This window comes from Ochotona princeps, chromosome 7 (assembly GCF_030435755.1).
Source record: "Ochotona princeps isolate mOchPri1 chromosome 7, mOchPri1.hap1, whole genome shotgun sequence".
NCBI classification, from domain to species: domain Eukaryota; kingdom Metazoa; phylum Chordata; class Mammalia; order Lagomorpha; family Ochotonidae; genus Ochotona; species Ochotona princeps.
The window spans coordinates 13109036-13126536 of NC_080838.1; the positions used below are offsets into that span (position 1 = coordinate 13109036).

Here is a 17501-nt window from a genome sequence, read left to right on the forward strand (position 1 = left end):
CCAGGTACTTGAGCTATCGTTTTTTGCTTTCCCATGTCCATTAGTAGAAAACTGGATCAGTAGTAGAGTAGCTAGTTTTTAAATTGGACATCCAGTATCGGAGTTGGGTGTCCCAAGCAACTCCTAACTTGCCCTGCCTGTGGAGGAGTTTTGTTTCAGTTTTTTGAATCAGATTTTTGTTTCAGATTTTGGAATCATGAGGGCAAAGTTGAAGTGAATTGTGCAGCTGCCTTACTCATAGTGGTTAAGGGGAAGAGAATTGTTAAAACCATGTAACAACTTGAAGTTTTCAAGGGAGGTGATATCTTTGGCCATTGCATTACTATTTTTGGAAGAAGATATTTTCTAACTAAAATCAATTAGATTTTTCTGGGTATAAGTAATTGGCCGTTTAGGAGCTATTTAAGCTTTCAGAGAAGCAGAGATTTATGTTGTGATATGCCTCAGAAGATACCATTAGTAAGGTTTTATAATATTTTCTTGCAGTGTTTTTCATGTTTTTTAAGTAGTTGGAATTATGTTGTTTTATGTAGTAAATTAGCTTTTTTTGCATGTGATTCTGTAAAGAATTCCTCACATCATTCAGATTTTTTTAAATTTAATGACTATGTATCATTTCAATATGTGGGTGTCCTGCAGTTGACAGCATTGGAGCTTTTTAGGTTGCTTTTTAAAACGATTACTTCTTTAGGAAATGAATTTAGGGTGTTGGAATATGCATGTTGCTCAGCAAATGTTATGTACATGTGGTTTTGAAATGTGCTTTATTTTTCCCATTCAGGTATTATTGTGTTTTTCAAATGGAAATCACTATGATATTGTCTATCCCATACAGTATAAAGATAGTTCTGCTATGTGTCAGTGTAAGTATTACCTTGTGTTTATATATTAAATTATGTTCCTGAATTGTAATCTTAATGCAAAAAAAGAGGTAAATATGTTCTTTTGTACTATAAATGATAATTTTAGGAACCTTATGTTAATGAGAATACTAATATTATGAAATATTTCAAAAGAGAAAAATAGTTGATAGCTGCCATTTGGTTGGGGCTGGCATTGTAGTGCAGGTGGTAGAGCCAAACAGCTGCATCCCGAGTGCTGGTTCAAGTCCCGACTGTTCCACTTCCAATCTGGCTTTCTGCTTATGTGCCTGAGAAACAGTAGATGACCCATTTAAGTGGGTGGCCATTTGAGAAGTGAACCAGCAGTTAGAATAGCCGTATCTTTGTCTCTCCCTGTTTCTATAACCCTGCCTTTAACATATATAAAGAAGTATTAGGAAAGAAAAAGAAAAAAAGGAATCTGAGAAATTCCTCATTTAAGGTAACTGTTAGTGGGAAAGCTGAAACAAGTGTGCAAATCTTGTAAGACTGCTGTGGTCTTTTAATAATGAATGCAAAATAAAACAATTAGTATTCATGGAAAGGAAGACAGCTTGGGTAGTAGTTCATGGAAAAAACATGACTGCCTTATTGCTGGTGCCACATCAGCTGGTGAGAATGGTGCTCAAAAGTTGACATTGTTAAAATTCAAAAGACCTAAATGTTTACATATTTTAAAAAACAATAGAGGCAGAATGAGAAGCACTCATGGTTCCACGGTAGGCTGGTGCTGAGGTCAGGAACTCCGTCTAGATCCCCTTGGAGTGGCAGGAACACAGTAACTTCAGCCATCAGCACAGCCTCGCAGCATCTCCACTGGCAGGAAGCTGGAGGAACGAGCAGAGCCAGGGAGTTGGAGACATCTTTATTTTGTAGTTTTAGAAATGAGTGAGTTTGGGCCCCAGTGTGGTGGCTTAGTGGCTAAAGTCCTTGCCTTACAGGTGCTGGGATCCCATATGGGTTCTGCTTCGTGTCCTTGCTGCTCTACTTCCCTTCCAGCTCCCTGCTTGTGGCCTGGGAAAGCAGTAGAGGATGTCCCAAAGGTTTGGGACTCTGCAGCTGCATGGGAGACCCGGAAGAAACTCCTTGCTCCTGACTTCAGATTGGCTCAGCTCCAGCTATTGCAGCAATTTGGAGAGTGAACCAGCAGATGGAAAATCTTTCTGTCTCTGTAAATCTGACTCTTCCAGCAAGAATAAGTACATCTTTAAGAAAAAATTAAAAATGAGAGATTTCAAACTACCTATTTCCTCAGAGATTCTGCAACTTCTGTTAAAATTTTTATTTTCATTTTATTTAAAAGGTATGGATCTTCCATGCCCGAATTCACACTCAAAGCCCACAGCTGCTGAGCTGGAGCAGTCTAGAATCTGAAACTTTATCCAGGTCTCTAATCTGGCAGGGTCTGGAGTATTGTGTTTGTTTTTTTTTTTTTTTTTTTTTTTTCTTTTTTAAGGACTTTACTTATTTAAAGAGTTAGCAATTTAGAGATCTTTTGTCTGCTGATTTATTCCATGGATAACTGCAACGGCAAGTGCTAGATCAGGCTAATCCAGGAACTAGAAGCTTTACCAAGGTCTGCCGTGTGAGTGGCAGGGGCTGTGGTCTTGCTCTTGCTTCATTTTATTTTCCTATGCAACTGGCAGGAGGCTGATTTAAAAATGGAGCAGTTGGTGTAATAGCTCAACTGCCTAATCTACCACCTCTAAGCACTGGGATACCACATGGCTGCTCGTTTGTTTCCCAGCTACTCCAGTTCCCATTCAGCTCCCTGCTTATGCTCTGGGAAAGTAGCAGAGGATGGACCAAAGGTTTCCCACCCTGCACCCATGTGGGAGATCTAGAAGAAACTCCTGGCTCCTGACTTCAGATCGGCTCACCTCCAGCCATTGTGGCCATTTAGAGAGTGAACCAGTTGATGGAAGATCTTTCTCTCCATCTCTCCTTCTGTCTTGAAATCTGCCTTTCCAATAAGAATAAATCTGTAAAAGATAAAATAAGTGGAGCAGTCAGGACATAAATTGATTTCCATATGAGGTGTCAGCATTGTAAGTTGCGGCTTTATTTGGTATACCATAATGACCGTCCCCAACTGAAACACTGGAGGCATCGCCTGCTGTCTACCCAGGTGTGCTTGAGCGGGAAACTGGATCACGCAAGAGGAGTGCATGAGTGGGAAACTGGATCACGCAAGAGTAGTGAGGACCTACAGCAAGCACTCTAATAAGACCTGGGGCATCCCAAGCTGCAGCTTAAGCACCTGTGCCAAATGCTCCCTCAGTCTGTGTTTGACTGTAAAATTTCTAGTTAGAATTTTAGAAGCTGGAGCAATGTAACAATCTCATATTCTGTTTCTCTTTTGAAGAGAATGCTTGTGGTTGATGTTACATTTCTTGTTAATTGCAGCTCTCCTTTATGAATTGCTATATGAGAAGGTATTTAAAGCTGATGTTAGTAAAATCATGATGGGACTAGACACTTCTGAAGTAGCTGATGGAAACAACAGTGAAATATCAGATTCCGAAGATGATAGTTTCAGGTAAGATGATGAAATTAAGTCTTTCAAGTGCCATTGAGAGAAATGTTGCAGCGATTGCTTCTACAGGGAATTACCTGACATGTTGAAGTTTTATCTGCAAATACATTTCGTGGAAAAATGGGACTAAAACATACGTTTATGGTGCAGATTTTTTAATAATGCATATTTTGCGTGAACTTTTTGAAGACTCATGAAATACAGCAGTTTTCCTTATCCTCCCTGCAACTGATTTTTTTTCCATTTTTTAATTATATTTTTGACAATCTTTACATAGTTAATTAGGATAAAAAGGTTCAAGGGCTACAGGAAAGTGGGTAAGACTTATTATTTCCACGTTGTTTCCTTCATGTATCTCAGGTAAAGGGGGATATTAAGGAAGACCCCACCCAGTCTCCCACCCACCCCATGTCCCAGATGTGGGGCATGCTCCGAGGGTCTTGCTCAAGTGGTTTTGATAGTTCAACAGTTATAAATCGCTGCCAATCTCGCTATTCCAAGCACAATGAGGTCGTTGGAGAATCCACTGATTGACATAGTCCATCATAGAGTCTCCGTTTGCCCAATTTTTCACTGCCATAATATGGCTTAGGTGGTTGATTGACTTGCTCTGTCCTCTGTCTTTTCATGGTTAGGGTTCTGAGTCCGGCAGTTCGATTGGGGAGATCCCAAAAGAAACTTTGTCTGAGGTGTTCCCAGACCAGATTCTTGTATGTATTAGCAAGCACAGGGCCCGGCACAGTCCCATCACCCCAATCAGCTGGTGGTTGCAATTGCTGGGTTGGTTCTGTTTCCAGCCCTGTCTTCCACTGGAACCAATGCATGTGGCAGCCCATCTGGTTCTGCCCAGCACACACTCAGCCCTCACATAAACCAGTGTTAGCTGCAGCCTAGTAAGAGCGACCCACAATAACCCCCACCAGGCCCGCCCCCTATCCTGGTTTGCCAGTATGTGCAGCAGACTGGTCCAATCTGTCCCACATCCCATTTAGCTCTCATACATGTCAACGGGCATAGAAGCCTAGTTCCATCTAACCAGCTCCATCATCCAGTCCACACAGATGTTGTTGGGTACCTTTCTGTCTAGCCACCCCAGCCCCTGTCCTGGTTTTCGTGCCCTCAAGTTAGAGTGGTAACCCAAGAGGGGAGAGCCCACTATTTCCCTTCTAGGCCACTCCCACTCTTGGATTATGCACTCTCCAGGTGGTTCTGGAGTTTAACGTGACAGAATTAGCCCCCAGTGCCAGCCTCTTCAGATGATGCTGCGGCAAAGCCCGACTAACTCTCACCCACTCTAATTTTTGTTTGTTCCAATTGGAACAATGAGCCCAGCCTGGCTTTTCCCTGATCTAGTCCACATGAGGCTCACAGGTGTTGTAGTTCTGCTTAGCCTGGTCTGCACCCATTCCAGCTCACACTGTCCAGTGGGCAAGCTCTCCAGTAGGAGTAGCTGTCCAGCAGGGGAGCACCCGAATATTCCCCCTGCCGGCTCCGCCTCCTCCCTTCCTGGTTCTCACATGTGCTGGTTGGGTGCTGCAGTCACGTCCAGTACAGGTAACCTCACCTTGGCATTCTGTATTGTGCACTGTTTTTTTGTCACGACCGAACCTGGCTCGACCCACACTCTGTTCTGGCGTTCGGATTCGCCAGTGGATGACGTAAACTGATCAGCGCAGTCTGCCCCCAACCCATGCCAAATGTATGCCAGCGGGAAGGTTTCCATGGCCTGTTCTGGGCTGTTTCCTGTCATTCTCCTTGCTCTTACCTGCAGGGTCTGTGTCCTGCCAGAGGAGTTTTCCCAGTTTCCTCCATCAGAACCTCTCCCATTGCCAGATTTCACGCATACCAGGGAGTCCAGCCCTACTCAGTTTACCTCCTGTCCTAGTAGGAACAGTGGCCCTTCTTGACTGGCCTTCAATCCAATCTGTTGGATGTTTCAGCCTAGCCACGGCTCGTCCATACCTACATACAGCTCACACATGGCTCAGTAGGGGCTGAGACCTTGCCTAGTCTGTCCCACATCTACCCTGGTCCTCCAAAGCACCAGATGGTGTTGGAGTCTGGCCTGGCTTGGTGCGTCCAGTCCCAGTCCACACCTGTGCTAAGTGAAACTACAACTGTATCCTGATCAGAACGCAGCCCCCATTCCAGCCCTGTGCTCCTTGGTGGGAACCTCAACCCAGCTAGGGTGTCCCCTTAGCTCCCCAACCGGGCCTGTTCCCAGCCATAGATCATGCACATGCCAGTGGTTGCTCTGACTCAGCTTGGCACAGCCCCTCACCTGTGCCAACCCCTGCCTTAGACACTGTGTCTTAGCGTCACTGGCTCACACAGACCAGTGGTGCAAGAGCCTAGCTCGGCATGACTTGCGTTCCATCCTGATTTCTAATTTTGCTTGTGGGCTAAGGTCTGCTCAGTCCTGCCCAGTACATCCCGTTCCATTACCAACTCACACATTAGTCAACCATTGGAGCTACTTGGCCCAGCTTGTCTGACCCCCAGGTCTGGACCATGTGTTCACCAGCGGGAGCTATGACCTGCCAGGGGAGTTTCCCTAGTGCCTCCACTTTACCCACTCCCAGACCCAGTCTCATACATGCCATTGGGTTTTAGGCCACTGTCAGGTTTAGTTTGGTCTTCCATTTGACCTTGTATGAGGTGGTGAACATTGCAGCCCAGCCCACTCCACACCCTATTCAGGATGCACATTCAGGTGCTGCTGCCTTGACCAGTCCATACTGTTGTGGGTTCCTTTATCTGTGAGTGATGGCAGGCTCATTGGTCACACCTAGCTTAGTCCATCACCACCTTAAGTCTTGAGCTATCCAGTGGGGCTAGTATTTCCACAGGGTTTGGCCCACACATCCCCCACAGAACCTACCCCCGGATATGGTTCTCTAGTGTGCTAGTTGATGTCATGGCCCTGCTTAATATGACCCGTTTCCTGATCCATCATCATGTCAGGTAATAGGATACGATCCTGCTAGACAAGCTCCAAGTCTTAGATTTTGCATGAACTGGTGTTCAGTGGTCAGCATTGGTCAGTAATTAACAAGTACTACACAGGATTTAAAGGCATTTGGTGTAGCAGTCTTATCCATCTTATCATTTGGTTCCTCTCCTCCAACCTACCAGGTCTCATTACCCTCGCTTACCTTCAAAGGAGAAGTTTCTCTGTCGTTGGGAATCTTTAGGATTGATTGACGTCCCAGAAGTACAGTGTGCTTAACATGGAGCTATCTAAACAGCAATTCAAAGCCACAAAATCCCAGAGCTGGCCACCAACATCCACATGGAATGCCAGTGTCATGGGTAGTGGCTTAATGTGCTGTGTTGTAATGAGGCTTATTTCACTCTCAAGAACTTGGTGTTAAGAACTTTATGCTCTGGACATGCAGAACTGGCTTGCTGCTAATTAATTAGCTAGACATGGAGGAAAACTTAATTCTCCAAGAAGCTATAAAATGATGCTATTTCAATATTTGCTGTAGCAGTAGACTTGAGATGGCACATTAGGAACATAACGTAGTTCCTAGATACAATGTTAATAATGTATTAGTTGTTGTAACAATTAAAATTATTATTTAAAAATCAACCCTGTTACGTTTTCATTGAAGCTAAAAATATTGTTCCACTTGTAGAACACATGAAAATAGTGTGCTTGCACATGTGAGGCTAGAGATGGGTCAAACCTTAGAATGTATAGTTCTTTAATGTAAAGATTCTTTTGAAATGCATATATGAGGACATTTGTGATCTCGATTGAAAGCTTGACCACCATTTCTTTCCACCTTGAATCATAGTCTGTAGCTGTGAAGTTCATCCCAGATACGCGTCCCAATAAAAACAAAACTCTTTAAAAAGAAAAAAAAAAGCAGAAGAGACAGAAAGATCTTGCATCTGCTGGCTCACTCCCCAAGTAGTTCCAATAGCAGGAGTTGAGCTAATCTGAAGCCAGGAGCTTCTGGGTGTCCCATTTGTGGGCGCAAGTTCCCAAGGCTTTTTTCTGTCCTCTGCTGCTTTCCCAAGGTATAAGCAGGGAGCTAGATGGGAAGTAGAGCAGCCGGGATTTGAACTAGCATGTATTTGGTACCCCGCTGTTTATGTAGTATCCCAGATGGCCCACTGTCTTTCCAGCTTCACTAGCATCTTCTCAACCTGAGGCTTTTGGTATGTGCTGTACCTTCTGCCAAAAATGCTTAGTAGGCATATGTTGCTCTTGAACACTTTTTTTTTTAAAGATTTTATTATTATTATTGGAAAGCCGGATATACAGAGAGGAGGAGAGACAGAGAGGAAGATCTTCCATCCGATGTTTCACTCCCCAAGTGAGCCGCTACGGGCTGGTACGCGCCAATCCGATGCTGGGACCTGGAACCTCTTCCGGGTCTCCCACGCGGGTGCAGGGTCCCAAAGCCTTGAGCTGTCCTTGACTGCTTTTCCAGGCCACAAGCAGGGAGCTGGATGGGAAGTGGAGCTGCCAGGATTAGAACCGGCGCCCATATGGGATCCCGGGGCATTCAAGGCGAGGACTTTAGCTGCTAGGCCACGCCGGGCCCTTTAACACTTTTTTTTTTAATTAAATAAAGCATCAGGTCTTTCCACATCCCTCTTACTATTAAATCTGGGCGTTGCTACTTCTTCCCTTCTCGCCCATGGCACTTGATTACTTTGTGTCTACACTCATTAGATTGTACATTGCATATGGGTAATGTTTTTGTCTCTTTTGTTTGCTGTTTAACCCAGCACATAGGAATACATAGTGCCTGGCATTTGGTAGATACTCAAATATTTGTTGTGTAAGTGTAGGTATGCCTGCTGCATACCTTCAAAGGGTTGATGGTGAGTTTTTGGTTGTGTTGAAGATGTTTGGATATAGCCAGTGTTTCCCATAAAAGGATGGGTTGCTGAACACTCCTTTATAAGTAAAGGAGACAACTCTATTGTAATCAAATTATTGTCACTATGATCATTTTTAAAGATTATTCTTATTGGAAAGAAGAATTTCCAGAGTAGGATGAGAGACAATGAGAGAAGGTTTTCTATCACTAGTTCACTTTCCAAATGACCTCAAGAGTTGGAGCTGAGCCAAACTGAAATCGGGAGCCTCCTCTGGGTCTCCCATCTGGGTGCAGGTTTCCAAGGACATGGGTCATCCTCTTATTTTACCTAGCCACACACAGAGAGCTGAATTGGAAATAAAGCAGCTGGGACAGGAATTCATGCCTACATGTGATGCCAGTGCCATGGAGTGGAGAATTAGCGTGCTGCACCACCATGCTGTCCCTGTTGCTATTATTTTTTTGGGACCTTAGCTATCCTTGCCTGTTTGCTAAAAATGCAAAGTTTTAGGTTTCACTGGTTAGATTCCACACTTTGTTTCTATTTCTACTTGTTTTGATTAATAAGCTAATAAGAATTACACATCTGTCTAATTTGATATACACATGTATTATTTATATGTATGCCAATGCTAAAATTTGTCTGACTTCACTGGAGGAAATCTCCTGACTTTGAAATAATGCTAACTTTGGAGAGGCAGCAGTTAATTGCTTGGCGTAAATGCTTTATTCTGCTTCTGATAGTTATGTTATATTTTTTCCTTTGTAGGAAGAAAAGTACCACTGATAATGATGTGAATGGATTTAAAGCTTTGTCAGGCAATGAGGTATTTTTGTAAAATAATTTTAACTGGTTCATCAATAGAAGAAGGGATGTGTAACTATAACCTTTTTTTATTGTTTTTAGTACATTTTCAGTAGAGTCACAGTTATCTAGTAAATTTGTAACAACTTCATACATTTTTGAAGTGTTATTTCATGTCATGTATCTCAAAAACATTTTGAAAGTATTGTTGTTGATTGGACTTTTCTTTGTTTAGCATCAAAAGAACAATGAGAAGTCTACTAGCCTTCCCTTGTCTAGAAAGGTTCTGAAGTCACTCAATCCGGCAGTCTACAGAAATGTGGAATATGAAATTTGGTTGAAGTCTAAACAGGGTGAGTTAAAAAAAATCTATGTTTTAAAAAATCTATGTTTTTGTTCATGAAAGCCAACTGATAACTAATTTTTTTTTATAGCTCAACAAAAACGTGATTATTCCATTGCTGCTGGTTTACAATATGAAGTTGCAGAGAAATGCCAAGTAAGTGATTTGTGTAAAAGTAGGAAAATTTTACTTGAAGTCTTATTTTTCTAACAGGAATGAAAAAGCATCTCAGTTTTTAATGTGTTGGTAATTTGAGGTTTCCGAATGTGTTTGTTTATTTTTAAAAGATGTATTTATTTACATTGGAAAGACAGATCCATACAGAGAAGGTGATACAGAGAGTAATACCCTGCGTCCGCTGTTTTATTCCCCAAGTGGCCACAATGGCCGGAGTTGAGGCAGTGTAAAGCCTGGAGCCAGGAGCTTCTTTTAGGTCTCCTGCCTTGGTCAGGGTCCCAGGCTTTGGTCCATCCTCTACTGCCTTCCCAAGCTACAGTCAGGGACCTGGACTGGAACAAGAACTGGTGCCCATATGGGATCCCAGTGCCTGCAAGGTGAGGATTTAAACACTGATCCATCACACTGGACCCAGAATGTATTTGTTTTTTAAAAATTGTTTAATTAATAGGCAGAGACAAAAAATGTACGAGTGAGTCTTAACTCCCATCCTCTGGTTTACTCACTAAGTGCTGCAATGACTCCCTGGGACTGGGCTAGAGTGAAGCCAACAGTGGAGAATTCAGTCCAGGTTCCCCTTGTGACTGTTGTGTGTAAGCACCTGCTGCCTCTCAGGGTGTGAATAAGCAGTTGAGCTGACTCCTGAGCTCAAGCACTCCAGTATGGGCTGTGGGCAATACAACTGGTATCAACTGCTAAGCTAAATGCTTGAGAATGTATTTATCTTCTATACATTTTAAGTTACAAGCACACCAGTCATTTGGCACAGTGGGTTAGACTGCCACCTGAGAAATTTTACAGAGAGAGAGAGAGAGCTTTCATTCACTGGTTCACTCCCCAAATGATTGCAATGGCTAGTGCTGAACTGATCTGAAAGGGCGAGGCAGGAGCTTCTTTGAAGTTTCCCACGTAGATGCAGAGGCTCAAGGTCTTGGTCATCCTCTGCTGCTTTCTTAGACCATAAGCAGGGATTGAATTGGAAGTGGAGCACTAGCTAGAACATGAATGCCACCTACCCTTTCCCCCCTTTAAAAAACAGATTTATTATTTTTATTGAGAAGGCAGATTTACAGAAAGATTTTTCCATTCGCAGGTTCACTTCCCAAGTAGCTGCAATGGCCTGAGCCGAGCTGATCTGAAGCCAGGAGCTTCCACATATCCCACATAGGTGCAGGGTCCCAAAGCTTTGGTCCATCCTTTACTGCTTTCCCAGGCCATAAGCAGGGAGCTGAATGGGAAGTGGAGCAACTGGGACATGAACTTGTACCCATATGAGATCTTGGTGCAAGCGAGCTAAGGATTTAGTTGCTAGGCAGGTTACTGAGCTAGACTCTTAAAGAGCATCCCTTTGTGACTATTGAATGAAATGTCAACTTGATTTTTGTCTAATTAGTAAAAGCAGGCTCCTTAAAGCAGAGCTTTAATTGGCAGTGTAATGATTGATAGGTATACTGTAGAAGGACATTGTGACCCTGGAAGGTCAGCGAGCTAAGGATTACAATTTATAGGATAACATTTGTATGAGAACAACTGGATGGATGCCATTTGTGTGAGTGATTAGATATCATTTGTATGAGAACAACTGAATGGGTACCATTGGTATAATTAAATGGATATCATTTGTATGAGACCAACTGAGTGGATAGCATGTGAATGAGAACACTTGGTGGAATATACAAAACAAAAAAAGTTCCAAACAAGGGTATAGAAATGATTGATGGGTTCTGTTGGTAAGCTCAATACCTCCTCCCTTAGCCTATATGACCCTCCATCTATAAGGTCTGATGCCACTTATCGACCATCAGTCAGAGTCCACTTGTGCACCAAGCAATCTCGGCTGGACAGCTAACAGTGTACCATTTAGAGTTTGTAGCCTAATGATAGGTAGAATTCTTAAGGTTTGTGACTGAACAGTTGGGTAAAACCAGTTGTGTATTACACTTGATGGTTCTAATTTTAGGAAGAACAATGGTCATAGTTAGACTTTTGAAATCTGAGTAATGGGAAGATAATAGTTATTTGTAATTGCCATTGGTTGCGTGTTTGCTGTATGGTAAGTAGATTATGTGTACTCTGTGTACCCTCATTATGCATTCCTGTGAGTTAGCTTCAGGTACTAGCTGCATGTTGCATGTGTAGAAAAGTGGAGGAAGGTTGAAAAAAATTGCCCAGGGATGTAATACTGGAAGTGGAAATGCATAGGCCTCAGCTTGAGGTGTCTGGCACCAAAAACAAGTACTCAAAAACAGGACGTACTGGTTCCGTTTGCTTTCTTGCTTGAGGCCTTGGTGGATTGTGTTCCTGGTTTGAATTGTTCAGAAAAATAACACAAATTTTGAAACTGAACTAGAAACCTTTTTTTCTAGATTAAGTTCGGAGGTTAAGGGACATTTTATTGTATATCCTTTGAACTTGGTTTGTTTTCAGCAATGACCATGATTTTCTCTTATTGAAGGCATTTAAAATTTAGAAAAGATTATTAATGCAGAGGAAGCAGGTGACTGAATTTCTATTTCTGTAATTGTTAAACAGGTTAGGTTGGATCACAATGGAAAATTTTCTAACACAGACATTAAAGGTGTTCACTCTGAGAATGGACCGGTTCCGGTGGAAGAAGTGGGAAGGAAGTATGTAACTGGTTCTCCAGCTAAGGCATTTCCTGGCTTTTCTGTTTAGCCTAGTGTAATCATGAACATTTTGAAATGACCCTCGTATTTGTAGATTCAGTAGAAGTTATTACCCACATGTTAGGAAGCTTACTCATCTTCAGAAAAATAGTTTCAGTTCAGATTTTGAGTTTTGCCTGTGGCAGATGTTTGAAATACTTCATTGCTCACTTCGGGATGTTGACTATATTGTAAAATTGGAAAATGGGAATGCAGGGGCTGATTTTCTTGTCTAATTTGATTCATGTTACTACTGCATGCCATGTAATTATTATTCAGTAACATGTGTTAGAGTAGTAAGTATTATTCAGTTCCTGTTACAAAAAGCACCTGTTACTGCTTTTATTAGTGAAAAATGTAATGCATCATAATTAAATTTTAATATTGCAAATATTGAACAGGATGAACTAGCGCTTTAATAGCTGACGGTATTTCTGGACCTCGCTGCCTCCTCTTAAGTGCAGAAATGCTGTCACGTCTGTTTTATTAGTTATTTGCTTGGATTTAATTAAAGCCTGTCTGTTGTCTAAGACAGAAAATAGGCTTTTGAGTTTTCTTATTTTCCCGATTAGAATTATGTCTGGAAATAAAGTGCTGTGTGTACTTAAATACATAAATTGTTTTCAATGTGCAAACTAAAACAATACTTAAATAAGCTAAAAATGAGGTATTCAAGATATATAAGTGATTTTATTAGGAGTATTTTATACAATTCTTTCTTGCTTCTGAAGACATGCTGTGAAAAACCTCAAACCACCTCCCCCAGAAAGTTGGAACACAGTGTCTGGAAAGAAGATGAGAAAACCATCAGCTTCGGGGCAAAGTTTCCATTCTGGTAGGAGTGTGTCAAGTTACCATTTCTTTGAGATAGGGAATATGGGGCCTGGAGTTGTTTGTAATAGGAAAATGATGCATTGTTTTTGGGTTTTTGTCAGACACGGATTACAGAGGGCCAAAGAATCCAAGCAAGCCAACAAAAGCCCCGTCAGCACTACCTCCTCGGCTCCAGCATCCTTCAGGAGTAAGGCAGCATGCAGGGGCCCAGTCCCAGAAATCATCCACTGAACACAAAAATCTTAACAGGATACCCTCCCAGATTATAAGGTAACTTTCCTGAGTGCAGGGTAAGTGGGAATCAAGTCAGAGACAATTGTATTGGCCACAGTCTTTGCATTTAAGTTGTTAAAACTTTTTTGCTCCTGTACTTGTCTATAGTATGGTATTGAAAGTATAAAAATATATTTCTTTACCGTCTTTTTAAAGTGTGGTTGTATTCTAATGAGAGACCTTTATTTTTTTAACAGTGTTTTTAAATAATCTGGGAGATGATCTTCGAACCAAATTTCACTCTGGCACTTAATAGTTTTCTGGTGACATGTGTCGTGGTAGCTTTTGGATTCTGAACTATATTCCTTCCTTGGAGAGTGCAGATACTGTCATTGTGAGATAACTTCAGTCAGCAAAAATTGTTGGGTAACTTTGTTCTGATGAGTTTTGATTATTTGTGGTGATATCTTTAAATACTCGACTGCAGTGTGAGTTTTAGGTTTTTTATAGTGATAAGCATTACAATTCTACACACCCCTAGACAGGTGAAATTCAGTCTGATGTTTTTCTTGTGCTGGGTGGATTTTAATTCTTTGCTCATATACCTTCTGGTGAATAAGTAGTCATAGCCCCCTGGAGGAACTTGGTTGAGAGATTGTGCCGGAAGATGACTGTCATCCTTCTGCAAACATGGTCTGGCTGCTCTGAATGTTGGAACGTTTCTTATCCAAGCATCCCGCTCCTCACTTGCCACTACAGTTACAGAATCAGTGTATGTACTTGGCAGACTGGTGCTTAGGTCTGTTTATTTTCCAGCGTTTGGACATTCCTTTTCCTTTTGAATGTACTCAACGAATAAATCTTTCCCAGTTGGTGAAAGGTGTTGTGTGTAGCAACTTTCACACAGAGGCCGAAGTTCCTGGACTGGCAGTTAGTGGTATGTGTGGTTCCTGGGCTGTGGTAACAAAACATCACAGACTGCCTCTCAGGATTTTAGCCGAGAATCTGTTCCATGTCTCTCTCCTACTTCCAGTGTTGCTTGGAATCCTTGGGATTTCTTATCGCTGCAGTCATTGCTTCCATTATTGCATGGTACTGACCACAGTACATTTGTGTTCATGTGAGTTTAGGTGTTGCCCTATCCAGTATGATCTCACCTTACTTTGAATACACTGGGAAGGACCTTTTTCCTAGATGTGCTCATGTGCTTAAGTGCCAGGCATTAGGTAACATCTTTTTAAATTAATTTATTTGAAACAGATTAGAGGTAGACAGAGAAAGAGATATTCTATCTGCTAGTTCACTTTTTTTTTTTTTTTTTTAAAGATTTATTCATTTTATTACAGCCAGATATACACAGAGGAGGAGAGACAGAGAGGAAGATCTTCCATCCGATGATTCACTCCCCAAGTGAGCCGCAACGGGCCGATGCGCGCCGATCCGATGCCGGGAACCTGGAACCTCTTCCGGGTCTCCCACGTGGGTGCAGTGTCCCAATGCATTGGGTCGTCCTCGACTGCTTTCCCAGGCCACAAGCAGGGAGCTGGATGGGAAGTGGAGCTGCCGGGATTGGAACCAGCGCCCATATGGGATCCCGGGGCTTTCAAGGCGAGGACTTTAGCCGCTAGACCACGCCGCCGGGCCCTAGTTCACTTCTTTTTTAAGTTTTGTTTTTATTTGAAAAATGACTGGAATTGGGCTGTTGGAAGCCAGGAGTGAGCAGCTTCTTCTAGGTTCTCTTTATGGGTGTACAGTACCAAGAACTTGGGCCCTCTTCTGTCGCCTTCCTAGGCCATTTGGCAGGGAGCTGCATATGAAGTGGAGCTGCCAGGACTTGGAACTGGTGCCTATATGGGATACTTGCCCTGCTAGTGGAGGGCTTAGTTTGTATGCCACAGCACCGGCCCTGCTGGTTCATTTTCCTGATGGCCACAATGGCTGGGTTGGACCAGCTTGAAGTTAGGAACTTGGAACTCTGCTTGGTCTTTGAGGAGAGGGAAGGAATGTAAGTACCTGGGCCGTCCTCTACCGCTTTCCCAGGCTGATTAGCAGTGCACTGGATTCAAACTGGAGTAGCTGGGGTTTGAATTCGCTAGTATCTGAGGTGCTGGTACTTAGCTTGCTGTGCCGCAGTGTCAGTTCCTGAATACGTTTGAAGATAAATTCAACTCAAACATATTGTCACTTTCAGTTTTTAAAAGTGCTATGAAATGAATTTATATTCTTAAAAATTCAAAACATTCAGTGACTAGAAACACTTGATGCTGTGTGATAAGAGTGGATTTACACGTGGACATATTAGCTTGTAGAAAACTTTAGACATTTTAATTGGTTCCATAGTAATTGTTATTTGCTGTTAGAATGCCTTTTATTGTGAGAGTGAATTATACTAGTATAGTAAAAATTTACAAGCTTCAATTGTTGAAGTTTTAAAGGTATTTTAAATCTGGTTAACATTTGGCATTTTACAGCTAAAAATCTGTTTTAAAGCCATTAGAATTCATCTTTGTCTCTAATGGTTGTTCACCTCCCTTTTGAATTCTGATTGTAGAATAAAGGAGAGCCATGAAGATGGTTATGAGACCCTCTTTACACCTTACTTGTCAATTTTTTCCTCATTGCTAATGTCTCTTTGTAGAAAACAAAATGTAACCAGCCAAGCAGGGTTGTTATTCATGCTTTCATTAGTGTAACTGCAAGAATATTCCTAGTATTTTCAGGCTAGGCGAAAATGGAAAGATTGTTTTCTCTGTCTAGAAGGAGAGATGATGAAAAATAAACAGTAGTAGTAATTGGGACACCTGGGAACACTTGTCAGAAAGTGCTGACCCTTGTCTAGTCTTCTTCAGCGTCTTTGGACTACTGGGGTCTGAGGCTTGGTCCGAGATTGTGTGCGTGCAGCTTCTCTCTCCCTTTTTCTTTAGTATCATTAGAGTTGAGTGTAAGTAAAGTAAACTGAGGCATGGCTGTTCTTTATTCCAAAATCAGGAGATATTGTAGCCTTGCTCTTTTTTGGAGATTTGTGGCTTGAATGTGCAACACATTCCCCCCCCCCCCCCTTTTATTTTAAAGATTTATTTCAGTTTTATTGGAAAGACACATATACAGAGAGGAGGAGAGACAGAGAGAAAGATCTTCCATCCATTGATTCACTCCCCAAGCAGCCACAATGGTCAGAGGTGTGCTGATCCAAAGCCAGGAGCCTGGAATCTCTTCTGGATCTCCCATGCGGTGCAGGGTCCCAAGGCTTTGGGCCATCCTCAACTGCTTTCCCAGGCCACAAACAGGGAACTAGATGGGACATGGGGCTGCCGGGATTAGAACCAGCACCCATATGGGATTCCGGCACCACTACGCTATACCTCGCCAGGCCTGACAGCACATTTCTGCGATGTTTATTTTCTGATACTGTACAGTTGTTAAGAAATGATTAAATTGGAGTTCTTAGTGACTTTACTCCCTACCTTACCCTATGCTGCTTGATTCTGTAAGGTAGAATAATACCACAGGAAGTTTCATTTGGTATATATTTATCAATTTAGCTGCTAGAATTCATAAAATGTCAGTTTACTTGGATCACCCAAATACTTATACTGTAAAATGTCATTTTAGCTACTTAAAAATGTCCTTTTTTCCTGACAAGATTGTGTGTTTTTTTTTTGGACAGAAAACCTGATCGTGAGAGAGGTGAGGAGTTTGATCACATGAGTCGAGAATCTCACTATTTTGGCCTGTCCCCTGAAGAACGCAGAGAGAAGCAAGCTATAGAGGAATCTCGTTTACTTTATGAGATTCAGAACAGAGATGAACAGGCTTTCCCCGCCCTTTCTGTATGTATGACATAAGAATGTAAAACACTGGTATTTATAAGCTTCCTAATAGTTTGTATATTAAACCATAGTTTCTAATGGTAACCTGATGTTGAACTGAAAAATACTGTGAAGATATTATAGCTTTCTTTATATTTTACATGAGGAATATGAAGTCTAGAGTTAATACTAAAATGTTGGTGACTGTTGTGTCAAGTAAGTAGATTTTCTCACAGTTCAGTGCTGTCTTTAAAATGAAATGATTAGTGAAAGTCATGTGCTTAGGGTCCATGATTCACTTAACACTTTACAATAAATAAAGTCATCTTTTCACTGATTCATTAAACATACTGGGATCACCTAAATGTGACCAGATTTTTTTTCAGAGTGTTTGTT

General features: G+C 41.9%; 1 protein-coding gene across 3 annotated transcripts in view; it reads left to right on the top strand.

Moving 5' to 3' along the window:
* Positions 1-17501, top strand: part of OTUD4 (OTU deubiquitinase 4) — a 47170-nt gene that overhangs the window by 21015 nt on the left and 8654 nt on the right. For all 3 annotated transcript variants that reach the window (XM_058666802.1, XM_004588135.4, XM_058666801.1), the window contains exons 6-14: positions 782-863; positions 3288-3420; positions 9028-9085; positions 9299-9416; positions 9498-9562; positions 12116-12210; positions 12981-13084; positions 13185-13353; positions 16964-17126. In XM_058666802.1, coding sequence (XP_058522785.1) covers positions 782-863; positions 3288-3420; positions 9028-9085; positions 9299-9416; positions 9498-9562; positions 12116-12210; positions 12981-13084; positions 13185-13353; positions 16964-17126 — 987 coding nt within the window. The remainder of the gene's footprint in view (positions 1-781; positions 864-3287; positions 3421-9027; positions 9086-9298; positions 9417-9497; positions 9563-12115; positions 12211-12980; positions 13085-13184; positions 13354-16963; positions 17127-17501) is intronic.